Here is a 15,951-nt window from a genome sequence, read left to right as displayed (position 1 = left end):
TGGTTCGGAGGATCGGTGGTCTGGTGTAGAGGATCGGTGGTCTGGTGTAGAGGATCAGTGGTCTGGTGTAGAGGATCGGTGGTCTGGTTCGGAGGATCGGTGGTCTGGTGTAGAGGATCAGTGGTCTGGTGTAGAGGATCGGTGGTCTGGTTCGGAGGATCGGTGGTCTGGTGTAGAGGATCGGTGGTCTGGTTCGGAGGATCGGTGGTCTGGTTCGGAGGATCGGTGGTCTGGTGTAGAGGATCGGTGGTCTGGTGTAGAGGATCGGTGGTCTGGTTCGGAGGATCGGTGGTCTGGTGTAGAGGATCGGTGGTCTGGTTCGGAGGATCGGTGGTCTGGTTCAGAGGATCGGTGGTCTGGTGTAGAGGATCGGTGGTCTGGTTCGGAGGATCGGTGGTCTGGTTCAGAGGATCGGTGGTCTGGTTCGGAGGATCGGTGGTCTGGTTCGGAGGATCGGTGGTCTGGTTCAGAGGATCGGTGGTCTGGTTCGGAGGATCGGTGGTCTGGTGTAGAGGATCGGTGGTCTGGTTCGGAGGATCGGTGGTCTGGTTCAGAGGATCGGTGGTCTGGTGTAGAGGATCGGTGGTCTGGTTCGGAGGATCGGTGGTCTGGTGTAGAGGATCGGTGGTCTGGTTCGGAGGATCGGTGGTCTGGTGTAGAGGATCGGTGGTCTGGTTCGGAGGATCGGTGGTCTGGTGTAGAGGATCGGTGGTCTGGTTCGGAGGATCGGTGGTCTGGTGTAGAGGATCGGTGGTCTGGTGTAGAGGATCGGTGGTCTGGTGTAGAGGATCGGTGGTCTGGTGTAGAGGATCAGTGGTCTGGTGTAGAGGATCGGTGGTCTGGTTCGGAGGATCGGTGGTCTGGTTCAGAGGATCGGTGATCTGGTGTAGAGGATCGGTGGTCTGGTTCGGAGGATCGGTGGTCTGGTTCAGAGGATCGGTGGTCTGGTGTAGAGGATCGGTGGTCTGGTTCGGAGGATCGGTGGTCTGGTTCAGAGGATCGGTGGTCTGGTGTAGAGGATCGGTGGTCTGGTGTAGAGGATCGGTGGTCTGGTTCGGAGGATCGGTGGTCTGGTGTAGAGGATCGGTGGTCTGGTTCGGAGGATCGGTGGTCTGGTGTAGAGGATCGGTGGTTCTCGCCTGGTCAAAGTCTCCAGACGGACCTGGTCTTGGTTCACAGAAGTCAGTTTCTTCCAGATTCAGAACCGATGATCCTTTGAACCTCAACGGAGACTCACAGACCTGAAGAGAGACCACCACATAGATCACTTGAGACATGGAGCATCAAAAGACCGGATCCCTTTGAGACCTGATCTCCATGGTCTTGTTCTCTATAAAGACTCATCCTAGACCAGGACTAGGGACCTGGTTCTCTTGGGACCTGATTCTCTGAAAAGACTCATCCCAGACCAGGACCAGAGACCTGGTCCTCTATAAAGACTTGTCCTTGACCAGAGGCCTGTACTACGATGCTGGATTTTCTCTTATCCAGGTAACTTCAGGATTAACTCTGGTTTTCTCTTATCTAGGTAACTTCAGGATTAACTCTGGTTTTCTCTTATCCAGGTAACTTCAGGATTAACTCTGGTTTTCTCTTATCCAGGTAACTTCAGGATTAACTCTGGTTTTCTCTTATCTATGTAACTTCAGGATTAACTCTGGTTTTCTCTTATCTAGGTAACTTCAGGATTAACTCAGGTTTTCTCTTATCTAGGTAACTTCAGGATTAACTCTGGTTTTCTCTTATCTAGGTAACTTCAGGATTAACTCTGGTTTTCTCTTATCTAGGTAACTTCAGGATTAACTCAGGTTTTCTCTTATCCAGGTAACTTCAGGATTAACTCTGGTTTTCTCTTATCCAGATAACTTCAGGATTAACTCTGGTTTTCTCTTATCCAGGTAACTTCAGGATTAACTCTGGTTTTCTCTTATCCAGGTAACTTCAGGATTAACTCTGGTTTTCTCTTATCTAGGTAACTTCAGGATTAACTCAGGTTTTCTCTTATCTAGGTAACTTCAGGATTAACTCTGGTTTTCTCTTATCCAGGTAACTTCAGGATTAACTCTGGTTTTCTCTTATCTAGGTAACTTCAGGATTAACTCTGGTTTTCTGTACTATGACGCTGGTTCACTTCTTCCCAGGATAAATCACCATGGTAACTGACTCTGAATGTCTAACCTGCTCCGGAGCAGGATATGTTCTGGATAAGATCACAGTGAGGGTAAAGCTCCGCCTCCTGACCAATCAGAGCTCCTGGGAAATGCCCCGCCCATTCTTAACTGATGGTGATTGGTGGGCAGGTTCAGCTCTGAGCTGCAGTGGAGAGGAGAGGAGAACGTATCTAGAACCATCTTTTAGACAGAACCCAATAAATCCTGGTCTCTGAGCTTTGAAGGAGGTTCTGGTTCTGGTTCTGGTTCCAGGAGGGTTGATCTGGAATAATGATCTTAATAATAATGCTGACGCTGACAGAACTGCAGAACCATGAATTAATGGAAGCAGAACTTCTCCTGTCGTCACGGTGATGAATTAATATTCCAACAGGAACCACACTCACACGGAGGAACCTCTGCCTCAGAACCTCCTCCTCAGAACCTCCTCCTCAGAACCTCCTCCTCAGAACCTCCGCCTCAGAACCTCCTCCTCAGAACCTCCTCCTCAGAACCTCCTCCTCAGAACCTCCTCCTCAGAACCTCCTCCTCAGAACCAGTGGAGGTCAAATGTAAAGTAAAAGCAGAGCAGTGAGGAAGCTCTGCCTGGAACCGTTCTGCTGGAATAAAGTGAAGTGACTCTGGTTCTATTGTCCCATGAATTAATCTGCTCTAATCTCACCAAGTCAGCATTAACTAGTCAGGAAGGTTCTGGTTCTGGCTGCAGCAGCAGTGTTGCTTTGAGCTGCTGGATGGGTTGGAATTCTTCATAATCTCAGAGATTAACTGCTCCTCTATGGTAGAGTCAGCTGCTCTGCAGGGTTTCTCCCTCTGTGATTGGTCACACGCTGCAAGCTCCGCCCCTTTCAGGTGAACGCTCTGATCCTGGAGGGAAACTCTGGTTGAACTAGTGAGGTGATAACCTGCTTCCTGTTAATGCTGATCAGGATCCAGAATGTCTGGGTTAGTTAATCCAGGTAACAGAGATATCCTGGTGTGTTAATCCAGGTAACAGAGATATCCTGGTGTGTTAATCCAGGTAACAGAGATATCCTGGTATGTTAATCCAGGTAACAGAGATATCCTGGTGTGTTAATCCAGGTAACAGAGATATCCTGGTATGTTAATCCAGGTAACAGAGATATCCTGGTATGTTAATCCAGGTAACAGAGATATCCTGGTGTGTTAATCTAGGTAACAGAGATATCCTGGTGTGTTAATCCAGGTAACAGAGATATCCTGGTGTGTTAATCCAGGTAACAGAGATATCCTGGTGTGTTAATCCAGGTAACAGAGATATCCTGGTATGTTGATCAGGGTTCATAGTCCAGGCCTCAGGACTAGGGACCTGGTTCTCTATAAAGACTCCTGCTAGACCCGGACTAGGGACCTGGGTGTGACTGGTCCACTGGTGTGTGACTCACCACGCTCTCGGGGTCCACCCTGATGATGTCACCGTCACGGACATACACGTTGAGCGAGTTGTCGTCCAGGTACCGGTACAGGTAACCGAGGGAACAGGAACAAGCCCAGGGATTGGCTGAGAGGAAGAGGTAGGGCACCGCCTCCTTCTGGCTGAACCAATCATCAGGCAGCACCTGGATCTGAACGTACACATACAGTCACACATTGCTGCCGGTCTAGACGCCACATCTGGTCTCTAGGTCTGAAATGTAGACCTGGTCTCTACCCGGTGGCATCATGTGGTTCTACCTGATTGTTCTCCAGGTAGAGTGTTTCTATGGCGACCAGTGGGTGGAGCATGAGGGCAGGAAGCGCTGCGATCCGATTGGCCGTCAGGTCCAGGATCTGTGGAGCAGAAGCGGTGAGGCGGCGGCGGTTTGCCTGAGCCCCCTCCCCCAAAGTCGTGACCTCTGACCTCCAGCCGGCTCAGGCCGAAGAAGCTGCCGTCGCTCAGCGCGGCGATGGCGTTGTGCGGCAGGTGGAGCTCAGTGAGGGTGGGGCAGGCGGAGAAGCAGCCGGTGGCCAGACCGCCAAGCCGGTTCCATCCCAGGTGGAGCACGCTGAGACTGGGCAGCAGGGCGGTGGGGGAAGGGGGGACCTCGGAGACCTGGGGGCATAGAGCGGTAAGGACCTGGTGCAGACAAAGACCTGGTGCGGGCCAGGACCTGGTGGAGTCTGCTGGACTCACCTGGTTCCGGGTCAGGTCCACCTCATGGAGCTCTGGAAAGACCTGGAAGGAGGACCAGCACAGACCCGAGAACACGTTGTCTGGAAACAGCAGAACCTAGACCAGGAGCAGGAGGGTCAGTGGGAGACCAGGTCTGACTCAGACCCCATCAATCAATCAATGGATGGACCGGACCAGGCGGTCAGCTCCAGGAGCCCCAGGTCGAGGCCCTGGTACTCTCCACGGATTTTAGTAGAAAATTTCAATAAAATTGTTTAAAACAGATTTAACAAACTTTTACCTTTATTTTGACAAGTAACTTTGTGTGTTTGTGGATCTCCATGTTTTCTCATCAAGCCAATTCCTTCAGATTAAGAGTGTGATTGTTTGCATGTTCCTCCCCGGTCTGTCAGGCTGGTCTTACCCGGGTCATCGGTTCGATTCCCGGTGGGACGTCACCGAATCCGCCCGCAGAGCAGTTCACCCGCGGCCGGTCGGCCTTGTCCCTGTCGCTATAGCAACCAGCAGCCGGAGATCCTGTCCCGGCAACCAGCAATCCAGCCCCAGCAATGAGAGACGAGAGGAGAGCGAGGGCGAGGACGGGCGAGCGAGTCATGGTGATCCCTGTGTGGATGACTGTGTGTGTAACAGACAGATAAAGGGCCAAACTGATGACTTCCTGTCTGTAACCACAGTGACCATATTTGGACATTTATCTGTGTCATGTAAACTATAACCCCCTCCCCCAACTAGTGAAATGAAAAAAGTTGGAACAAAGGTTTTTCAGTTGTAAAAATTATTCTTTATTCAAGTGTCAAATAAACACAAACATGACAGCATAAACATCAAGACTGCACTGAGGACATAAACACCAGGAGGCACAGCCTGTCAGACTCCACTGAGGACATAAACACCAGGAGGCACAGCCTGTCAGACTGCACTGAGGGCATAAACACCAGGAGGCACAGCCTGTCAGACTGCACTGAGGACATAAACACCAGGAGGCACAGCCTGTCAGACTCCACTGAGGACATAAACACCAGGAGGCACAGCCTGTCAGACTGCACTGAGGGTTACAGCAGGTGGTCCTAGGATTGGTCTCCAGCAGCCTGTCAGACCCGGTCGAGGGCGTACAGCACATCATCCTGGCTCACGTTGAGCCGGACCCGCTGCAGGACTCCCAGGCGGTTAGACTCCAGGAGCAGGACCCGGCAGGTCCCCAGACGCTGACAGACGGTCTGGACCTCGGACATAGAAACCGACTGCAGACCCTCCAACAGGCACAGAGCCCGGTGCTGGACCAGTACCTGAAAGACCAGACCCGGGGACAATTAGCCTGGAGAAATGGATCTGAAAGGGGGGCGTTGAGTCTGGCTTGGTCTCACTTGCTGGAACGTGGCCTCCTCCAGACCCAGACGCCGGAACTCCGAGACCACGGCCCGAAGGAACAGCTGCTCCTGGAGGGCCGCAGACCTGGAACACACCGGCAGACCGTCAGAACCAGAACCAGACCCAGACCCAGACCCAGACCGTGGAGGACTGACCTGATGGAGGTGATGTATGGGGACGAGAACATCTGGTCCATGGCCTCCATCACGTGACTCGTCCCCACCAGGCGACCAGACGACTGCTGGCAGATCTCGGCGGCTCGACGGCAAATATCCAGACAACGACGGGCGTCTCCCGACAGAGCCGCCACCTGGGGGGGGGGGGGGGGGGTCAGTGAGAGGCCGCCACAGACAGACGGGGTGCAGGAGACCAAAAGGGGGTGGGGTTTACCTTCCTGGACACCAGCTGCAGGGCGTCGTCCTCAAAGACCTTCAGCCGGTTCAACCGGGACGAGACGATCTGCTGCAGCTGCCTGAAGGAGTACGGCTGGAAGGACATCCGGGTCAGACCCTGAGACCACATCAGACCCAGAGACCACATCAGACCACATGTAGGCTCACTCCTGTGTTCTCAGAGACCGGGTATGGGTTCACATGTGAAAGTTCTAATTCCTAGAACAGCTCAGTCACAGTGAAGCTGGTGTCAAATAACAGACTCACCAGCCGGCTCGCCACCCGGTTCATCAGGACTCTCTCCGGCAGGTCGAAGGTGTTAGCAATGGCCACGACCACCAGGTGGGCGTGGCTTCTGGTCGGCCAATCAAACAGGTTGTACATGACGTTCTGCTTCCTGGTCCAGAGCAGGTCCAGCTGAGTACACAGAGTAACTAAGTACAGTACTCTATGCAGGAAAGTAACTGGTGTCATAGGCTGCAGGTTGATTTTCATCTACAGTGACTAGTAAAGTAACTTGGGGATTGACTAGTTACTTTGATCAGCATACTAGACCAGAAATAACACGTAGCTGTAATGGATTACTGACCATGTTAAGTTCCAATTCATTAGTAGTAACTAGTTTTGTTACTTTAAATCTTGTTAGTTATCGATTATCAAGGGTGCAGTTCTCACCTCATCCACAAGAAGCACTGTGCTTCGTTTCCGTGGAGACGGACGACTGAAGATCTTCTCCAACAAGGAGGCAGCGTGGTCACAGGTCACCTTCTGACCCGTCAGCTCCTGAACATAGGACAATATATGACAAGTTACACTTGTCAGAGACTAGTTTGACTAGTCATTGGGTGAGCCTGACTAGTCAGACTAGTGAGATTAGTCAGAGAATAATTTGACTAGTCACTGGGTGAGACTGACTAGTTAACATGAGTCAGGCTCACCCAGTGACTAGTCAAACTTAGAGATTAGTCAAGAGACTAGTTTGACTAGTCACTAGGGGGGCTTTTCCACCAGAAAGAACCAGGTTCTAGTTCTGGTCCAGGACCAGCCTTAGCACCAGTTCTTAGTCTTTCCACTGCCAAAGCCCCGGCCAGACCGGAGCTGAACTGCTGCTACGCTGGTCCCCCTTCATAGCTGGACCAGAGAGGAGCCAGACTGGGACCAGAGAGGAGCCAGACCGGGACCAGAGAGGAGCCAGACCGGGACCAGAGAGGAGCCAGACTGGGACCAGAGAGGAGCCAGACCGGGACCAGAGAGGAGCCAGACCGGGACCAGAGAGGAGCCAGACCGGGACCAGAGAGGAGCCAGACTGGGACCAGAGAGGAGCCAGACCGGGACCAGAGAGGAGCCAGACCGGGACCCGACATGTCATCAGCTGGGGGCGGAGCACCTCCGGAGGTACCTCTGGAGGTATCTTATTATATAGGTACCTCTGGAGGTACCTCTACCTACGAAGAGGAAAACTCCAGAGAACACGGAGCCCCAGAGTGGTTCTAGAGAGAAATAAAAATAACATGAGGGAACGATATAATAAGTGGTTCCTTTAAATTAATAATACGAGGGAACGGGATTATTTAATCTGCGTTGGCGGATTACTATGGAAACGTCTGTAGAGCAGTTCTGTCATTCTACACCTCCATTCCTCCATGGTGAAGCTTTTGATTCAGACACGTCCAGAAATAAAGAGAAAGGAGCAGAAAGTCACTATGGAATGTTGGAACGGTGGAAAATAAGAGTCAAACTCATTCAGGCATTATGTTCCCCTCTATGTCCACTCTGGAGCTCTGGACTAGAACAAGACAGACGTGAAGAAACACCAATAGAGACAAGAAGAGACGTAATGTCTTCTGGCTCTTTGGTGCTTCAGAGGTTCAGGTCAGACCAGATGGAGCGACCCGGACTAAACCACTGGTCCAGTCCGTCTCCTGGTTCCTGGGTGAGCACAGGGACCCGGACTAAACCACTGGTCCAGTCCGTCTCCTGGTTCCTGGGTGAGCACAGGGACCCGGACTAAACCACTGGTCCAGTCCGTCTCCTGGTTCCTGGGTGAGCACAGGGACCCGGACTAAACCACTGGGACAGTCCGTCTCCTGGTTCCTGGGTGAGCACAGGGACCCGGACTAAACCCATGAAGACAGTCCGTCTCCTGGTTCCTGGGTGAGCACAGGGACCCGGACTAAACCCATGAAGACAGTCCGTCTCCTGGTTCCTGGGTGAGCACAGGGACCCGGACTAAACCCATGAAGACAGTCCGTCTCCTGGTTCCTGGGTGAGCACAGGGACCCGGACTAAACCCATGAAGACACTCCGTCTCCTGGTTCCTGTTTGAGGGCTGTCAGTGTGAAATTGGTGAAATCAGTGATGTGTCACGTTTTGGAGTGACGCAGTGACGTCGCTCTACTGGCTCCGCTAACGGTGGAAAAAGAACCGGTTCTTTGGAGGTGCTCATTTGAGAACCGGCTGATCTAGAACCTGGTTCTTTTGGTGGAAAAGCCCTATAGGTGAGCCTGACTCGTCTCTTAACGAGTCAGGCTCAACCAGTGACTAGTCAAACTCGTCTCTGACGAATCTCAAACTAGTCAGAGACTAGTTTGACTAGTCACTGGGTGAGCTTGACGAGGCTCATCCAGTGACGAGTCAAACTAATCAGAGACGGGTCAGACCGACCTGCAGGATGTGGACGTAGGCCTGGTGCGGGTCGGTCATCTTCATGCCGTTGATGTGGATCAGGTTGAACGGGGGAATGTGCGTGTCCTCGGCGGCGGCGAGCTGCAGGCGCCGCACTGCCTCCTGCACTGTGGCCGTCTTCCCCGTGCCCGGCACGCCCGAGATGTACATGCACCTGAACGCATCACGCACGTCAGCTGGATGCTAATGCTAATGCTGCCACAGAGCCAGCTGTCAGCGGTCAAACATGTCCCTGCCATTAGCGGGTGGAACTCCTCAGACCGCCAAACTGCGTTGATACCGGATTCACACCATCAACCTGTCAAGCTGTGGATGTGCAGAATGTGGCGCAGCACGGCTGTAGCACAGAATGCATGGAGCGTAACGTAGCATAGCGGCTGTAGCACAGAATGCATGGAGCGTAACGTAGCATAGCGGCTGTAGCACAGAATGCATGGAGCGTAACGTAGCATAGCGGCTGTAGCACAGAATGCATGGAGCCTAACGTAGCGTAGCGGCTGTAGCACAGAATGCATGGAGCGTAACGTAGCGTAGCGGCTCACCCTCCTGTGCCGTCCAGGATCTTGCTGTGCAGGAAGTCGTACACCTGGAGGAACTCCTGCTCTCTGCAGGGCAGCGACTCTGGAACCGACGACACGTGAAGCCTGACGACCGGAACAAACAAACAAACAAACAAACAAACGGAATGAATCATGAGCTCAGCAGGAGCAAGACCAACCAGGCATACTGCACTATGTGCTAGGTGCAACGCTGCTAGGTGCAACGCTGCTAGGTGCAACGCTGCTAGCTAGCTGATGCTAGGTGTAATGAAGCTAGCTAGCTGATGCTAGGTGTAATGAAGCTAGCTAGCTGATGCTAGGTGCCGGTGCTGGAGGCCCAGCTGGACCTGGAACACTACCTGACTCTGGCCTCCTCCAGACCATTGGTGGGTTGGGGGGCAGGAAGCCCCCGGCGGGGGATGCCGGGCGTGGCCTGACGTGGGTTCCGCAGCGCCGCCTGTGGGAACACGAGAGTTAATAAACGACGACTGGCGGCGGTGGTTCAGTCCCAGACAGTCACCTGCTTCCTCCTCGGAGACGTTCTGGAGCGACGAGTCGCTGAAGAACGTCGACTCCTCTTCACTGACACCTCCTGCTCCTCCTCCTCCTCCTCCTCCTCCTGCTCCTCCCTGGATGGGACAAACGCCTCATCTTCATCTGAGGTCACTTCCTGGTTGTCCAGAAGATTCCTGACGCCACATGGAGACAGGTAGCATGAGCACACCTGAACCAGGTACAGCAGGTCACCAGAACTACACCTGACCAGCAGGAAGTACGACTCACATCTGCTTCCTGATGCGACTGGACACCAGGAGGGTGGTGTTCCTCCTGGAGCTCCGGGGCCCGGCAGCCGGCTCCGCCCTGAACACACCGTCAGTAAGGTTAGCTTGAAGCTACGTAGCAACAACCACGCTCAGGGTGCTTCCTAACAGGTCCTCTTTTCTCCTTTCCTATCCACTTCTCCTTAAGGAGTTAGGAAAGGTGTTAGGAGGCTTCCTAAAGGAGTTAGGAAAGGTGTTAGGAGGCTTCCTAAAGGAGTTAAGGAAAGGTGTTAGGAGGCTTCCTAAAGGAGTTAGTGAAAGGTGTTAGGAGGCTTCCTAAAGGAGTTAGGAAAGGTGTTAGGAGGCTTCCTAAAGGAGTTAAGGAAAGGTGTTAGGGGGCTTCCTAAAGGAGTTAGGAAAGGTGTTAGGAGGCTTCCTAAAGGAGTTAGGAAAGGTGTTAGGAGGCTTCCTAAAGGAGTTAAGGAAAGGTGTTAGGAGGCTTCCTAAAGGAGTTAAGGAAAGGTGTTAGGAGGCTTCCTAAAGGAGTTAGTGAAAGGTGTTAGGAGGCTTCCTAAAGGAGTTAGGAAAGGTGTTAGGAGGCTTCCTAAAGGAGTTAAGGAAAGGTGTTAGGGGGCTTCCTAAAGGAGTTAGGAAAGGTGTTAGGAGGCTTCCTAAAGGAGTTAGGAGGCTTCCTAAAGGAGATAGGAAAGGTGTTAGGAGGCTTCCTAAAGGAGTTAAGGAAAGGTGTTAGGAGGCTTCCTAAAGGAGTTAAGGAAAGGTGTTAGGAGGCTTCCTAAAGGAGTTAAGGAAAGGTGTTAGGAAGCTTCCTAAAGGAGTTAAGGAAAGGCGTTGGGAGGCTTCCTAAAGGAGTTAGGAAAGGTGTTAGGAGACTTCCTAAAGGAGTTAGTGGAAGGTGTTAGGAGGCTTCCTAAAGGAGTTAGGAAAGGTGTTAGGAAGCTTCCTAAAGGAGTTAAGGAAAGGTGTTAGGAGGCTTCCTAAAGGAGTTAGGAAAGGTGTTAGGAGGCTTCCTAAAGGAGTTAAGGAAAGGTGTTAGGAGGCTTCCTAAAGGAGTTAAGGAAAGGTGTTAGGAGGCTTCCTAAAGGAGTTAAGGAAAGGTGTTAGGAAGCTTCCTAAAGGAATTAAGGAAAGGTGTTAGGAAGCTTCCTAAAGGAGTTAAGGAAAGGCGTTGGGAGGCTTCCTAAAGGAGTTAAGGAAAGGTGTTAGGAAGCTTCCTAAAGGAGTTAAGGAAAGGCGTTGGGAGGCTTCCTAAAGGAGTTAAGGAAAGGTGTTAGGAGGCTTCCTAAAGGAGTCTTCCTAAAGGAGTTAAGGAAAGGTGTTAGGAGGCTTCCTAAAGGAGTTAAGGAAAGGTGTTAGGAGGCTTCCTAAAGGAGTTAAGGAAAGGTGTTAGGAGGCTTCCTAAAGGAGTTAAGGAAAGGTGTTGGGAGGCTTCCTAAAGGAGTTAAGGAAAGGTGTTTCCCTGAACGCTCCGATGAGCGGGTTCCTTTAAGGTTCTAAAGGAAGCATCAGTGGCTCCTAGGCTAAAGGAGGTTCTAAAGGAAGCATTGAGCCTCCTTTCCTTAGCTTAGTGAGAATTCCTACGCTCCTTGTCATGGCCGCCTCTTAAACACTTCGGGGTTAAGGAGAAGTGGATAGGAAAGGAGATAGGAGGGACAGTTAGGAGATAGGAGGGACAGTTAGGAGATAGGGACAGTTAGGAGATAGGAGGGACAGTTAGGAGATAGGGACAGTTAGGAGATAGGAGGGACAGTTAGGAGATAGGAGGGACAGTTAGGAGATAGGAGGGACAGTTAGGGTGTGTGTGTGTGTATCTCACTTGTCGTCACACAGCTGCAGTTTGTTCAGGACGACCTTGGAGGGCTTTAGGTGGGTAACGACCCCCCCACGTGGGCGGGTGGGTCTGTGGCTCACCCGCAGGTCCTCGTTCAGGAGGTGGGACAAAAAGTCCTCCTCAGGCTCCGCCCCCTTTGGACCTGTATGCAGATAGCCCTGCCCCCAGTTAGTTAGCAGGGATAAGTAGTTAACCTGAGGATGCAGCTGAACCCACCGTTGAGCTGAGGTCTCTTCCTGGTCACCCCCTCCCCCCTCCTCCTGCCGCTCGGACACTGTGAGGGGGCGGGGCTGTGGACGGACTCACCCTCGGCGCCGCGTGGGGCGGGGCTCGGCGGTCTGAAGGTCTTAGAGTCCCAGCAGAGCTTCACATACAGAGTGTCCGGGACTGTGAGGGGGGGGTCCGGGAAGGGGGCGTCCACATCCAGCTGCTGCACCTGAAACCACAGGAAGTTTCCCCGCCAAAGTAAGAGTCACCGCACAAGGTAAAAACAGCTTCCACAAATTCATAGTATAATTCAAACTAGTACAGCTTGTTACAACTAGTAACTATTACAGCGCCATGTTAACTTGTCACAACTAGTACAGCTCCGCGTAATCTTGTTACAAGAACTAGTACAGCTCCACGTTAACTGGTCAGTACAACTAGTACAGCTGCGTTACCTGGTCAGTACAACTAGTACAGCTGCACGTTAACTGGTCAGTGCAACTAGTACAGCTGCGTTACCTGGTCAGTACAACTAGTACAGCTGCACGTTAACTGGTCAGTGCAACTAGTAGAGCTGCGTTACCTGGTCAGTACAACTAGTACAGCGGAACGTTACCTGGTCAGTACAACTAGTACAGCTGCAGATTACCTGGTCAGTGCAACTAGTACAGCTGCGGGTTACCTGGTCAGTGCAACTAGTACAGCTGCAGATTACCTGGTCAGTGCAACTAGTACAGCTGCGTTACCTGGTCAGTACAACTAGTACAGCTGCACGTTACCTGGTCAGTACAACTAGTACAGCTGCAGATTACCTGGTCAGTGCAACTAGTACAGCTGCGGGTTACCTGGTCAGTGCAACTAGTACAGCTGCAGATTACCTGGTCAGTGCAACTAGTACAGCTGCGGGTCACCTGGTCAGTGCAACTAGTACAGCTGCAGATTACCTGGTCAGTGCAACTCGTACAGCTGCGGGTTACCTGGTCAGTACAACTAGTACAGCTGCGGGTCACCTGGTCAGTACAACTAGTACAGCTGCAAGTTACCTGGTCAGTACAACTAGTACAGCTGCAGGTTACCTGGTCCAGTACAACTAGTACAGCTGCAGGTTACCTGGTCCAGTACAACTAGTACAGCTGCGGGTCACCTGGTCAGTACAATTAGTAACTAGTAAAGCTGCAGGTTACCTGGTCAGTACAACTAGTACAGCTGCAAGATACCTGGTCAGTGCAACTAGTACAGCTGCAGGTTACCTGGTCCAGTACAACTAGTACAGCTGCGGGTCACCTGGTCAGTACAATTAGTAACTAGTACAGCTGCAGGTTACCTGGTCAGTACAACTAGTACAGCTGCAAGTTACCTGGTCCAGTACAACTAGTACAGCTGCGGGTCACCTGGTCAGTACAATTAGTACAGCTGCAGGTTACCTGGTCAGTACAACTAGTACAGCTGCAGGTTACCTGGTCCAGTGCTTCCTCTACATGCCAGGAGGAGATGCAATGTGATTCAATGTGATTCTCCACTTTTATTTTGATAGGATTCCACATCCAGCCCTCCAGGGGACAGTAGTTTGATGTTATTGTGTTCTCCACTAGATCCTGAATGAAGACCCCCTCCTGCAGTACTGGACCAGTGAGCTCTGGGACGGGTTAGTGTAGTGTCCTTTACTTCCTGAGCAGTGGATCACGTCTGCGGTCATTATTCTCTGAGATAAAATCAAAAATCATATCGAAACTCGAAACTACTATTTTTTTGGGAACGGTACTACAGTTAACTAGTTAGAACTGAGCCCCGTCACCTGACACCCACCTGGACGGGCCGCAGGATGGACTCCACGCTGACCTCGGGGTCACAGCAGGGTCCCTGGTAGTAGAAGACCTCCTGGGGGTGGGGCCCACGCCCCAGCAGAGACACTTTGCTGCGAGGTAACTCAGACAGACGCATTAACCAGTCCACCTGCACCTTCATCTGCCCCTCCCCCTCTGAAACAGAATCAATAACACCCCCCTGAAACAGAATCAATAACACCCCCCTGAAACAGAGAATCAATAACACCCCCCTGAAACAGAATCAATAACACCCCCCTGAACCAGAATCAATAACACCCCCCTGAAACAGAATCAATAACACCCCCCCCCTGAAACAGAATCAATAACACCCCCCTGAACCAGAATCAATAACACCCCCCTGAAACAGAATCAATAACACCCCTCTGAAACAGAATCAATAACACCCCCCTGAAACAGAATCAATAACACCCCCCTGAAACAGAATCAATAACACCCCCCTGAACCAGAATCAATAACACCCCCCTGAAACAGAATCAATAACACCCCTCTGAAACAGAATCAATAACACCCCCCTGAAACAGAATCAATAACACCCCTCTGAAACAGAATCAATAACACCCCCCTGAACCAGAATCAATAACACCCCCCTGAACCAGAATCAATAACACCCCCCTGAAACAGAATCAATAACACCCCCCCCCTGAACCAGAATCAATCACCCCCCCCCGAAACAGAGAATCAATAACACCCCCCTGAAACAGAATCAATAACACCCCCCTGAACCAGAATCAATAACACCCCCCCCCGAAACAGAATCAATAACACCCCCCTGAACCAGAATCAATAACACCCCCCTGAAACAGAATCAATAACACCCCCCTGAACCAGAATCAATAACACCCCCCCCCTGAAACAGAATCAATAACACCCCCCTGAACCAGAATCAATAACACCCCCCTGAAACAGAATCAATAACACCCCCCTGAACCAGAATCAATAACACCCCCCCCCTGAAACAGAATCAATAACACCCCCCTGAACCAGAATCAATCACCCCCCCCCGAAACAGAGAATCAATAACACCCCCCTGAACCAGAATCAATAACACCCCCCTGAAACAGAATCAATAACACCCCTCTGAAACAGAATCAATAACACCCCCCCGAAACAGAGGAAGCCCCCCCCCCCCCCTCTCACCATACATTCGGAGGACTTTGGCCACATACGGTTCATGACGGTCGTCACCTTCTATCAGGACATGTTGACCAACGGAGACAACCGTGTCCTGCTGACACACACTGATGGACAACGAGCTACACACACACACACACACACACACACACACACACACACACACACACACACACACACACACACACACACACACACACACACACACACACACACACACACACACACACACACTGGAGTAATGACACAGTAACAAGAAGGCTGGTACTGAAGTAGTAATGTAGTAAAAAGAAGATTAAACTTACTGGTACTGGACAGAGTGAAGTCTTCTGTCCACAGACACTGGATCTCCTCGCCACCTATAAACTCTGCTGTCAGACTTCATCCTGCTGAAACCCGGAAGTTAAACGTTGGATTCCGCAGTTTGTTCGCACCAATCACAGAAAAATCCTCCCAAACATTTAAAATACATTTTAAAAGCGTTTAAACTGTTATGAACTCACACAAAAAGAGCGTGACTGCTTCCCGCGCTCAAGAACACTGCGTCACAGCACTTCCGGTTTTCTACTTCTTCATATGGCAGGTGTTTGTGACGGTTCGCCCTCTACAGGCTCCTCGGTGACATTGACTGACGTTGCAGCGCCACGCCATCTTGGATGGGTCACCCTGCTCCTCAAGTCCATTTATTTCTACTGAGGAAGGCGCAGTCCAACTGTAATAATCATCTCTCACCGAAGTTTCACACTTAAAAGGTACGTGTTTCCATGTTGACATCATTTTTATTATGCTTCTTCACAAAGACTGACATGATATGGCATATTAATAAATGTATAAATTAAGAAATGAATTGATTGATCATTTGGACTTTGC

The 15,951-nt window shown here is 51.3% G+C and overlaps 2 protein-coding genes across 5 annotated transcripts in view; one reads left to right on the top strand and one right to left on the bottom strand.

Moving 5' to 3' along the window:
* LOC308128455 (high affinity immunoglobulin gamma Fc receptor I-like) overlaps positions 1-5,052 on the top strand; it is a 14,203-nt gene extending 9,151 nt beyond the window's left edge. The window contains exon 10 of the mRNA XM_080494146.1: positions 4,695-5,052. The gene's annotated coding sequence lies outside the window, so the exon portion shown is untranslated. The remainder of the gene's footprint in view (positions 1-4,694) is intronic.
* Positions 5,053-5,065: 13 nt separating this feature from the next.
* Positions 5,066-15,652, bottom strand: orc1 (origin recognition complex, subunit 1). 4 transcript variants are annotated; one of them, XM_080494145.1, is made up of 17 exons: positions 15,585-15,652; positions 15,387-15,470; positions 15,136-15,203; positions 13,910-14,107; positions 12,113-12,332; positions 11,882-12,038; positions 10,070-10,147; positions 9,807-9,975; positions 9,646-9,743; positions 9,290-9,391; positions 8,727-8,901; positions 6,738-6,845; positions 6,330-6,479; positions 6,061-6,180; positions 5,826-5,980; positions 5,667-5,754; positions 5,066-5,588 (listed from the first exon to the last, which is right to left on the bottom strand). In XM_080494145.1, exons 4-17 carry the CDS (start codon positions 14,066-14,068, stop codon positions 5,394-5,396), a joined length of 1,974 nt encoding a protein of 657 aa, XP_080350271.1. In that variant the 5' UTR covers positions 14,069-14,107; positions 15,136-15,203; positions 15,387-15,470; positions 15,585-15,652; the 3' UTR covers positions 5,066-5,393. The 4 variants fall into 4 exon arrangements, with proteins under 4 accessions (XP_080350271.1, XP_080350268.1, XP_080350270.1 ...); XM_080494142.1 differs by having other exon boundaries at positions 13,910-14,082; positions 15,088-15,203; positions 15,585-15,646; XM_080494144.1 differs by having other exon boundaries at positions 15,088-15,203; positions 15,585-15,630.
* Between the last annotated feature and the right edge of the window lie 299 nt (positions 15,653-15,951).

This window comes from Lipophrys pholis, assembly GCF_963383615.2.
Source record: "Lipophrys pholis genome assembly, contig: SCAFFOLD_92, whole genome shotgun sequence".
NCBI lineage: Eukaryota > Metazoa > Chordata > Actinopteri > Blenniiformes > Blenniidae > Lipophrys > Lipophrys pholis.
The sequence above is the reverse complement of the archived record's forward strand: the minus strand, read 5'-3'. Positions and strand labels throughout refer to the sequence as shown.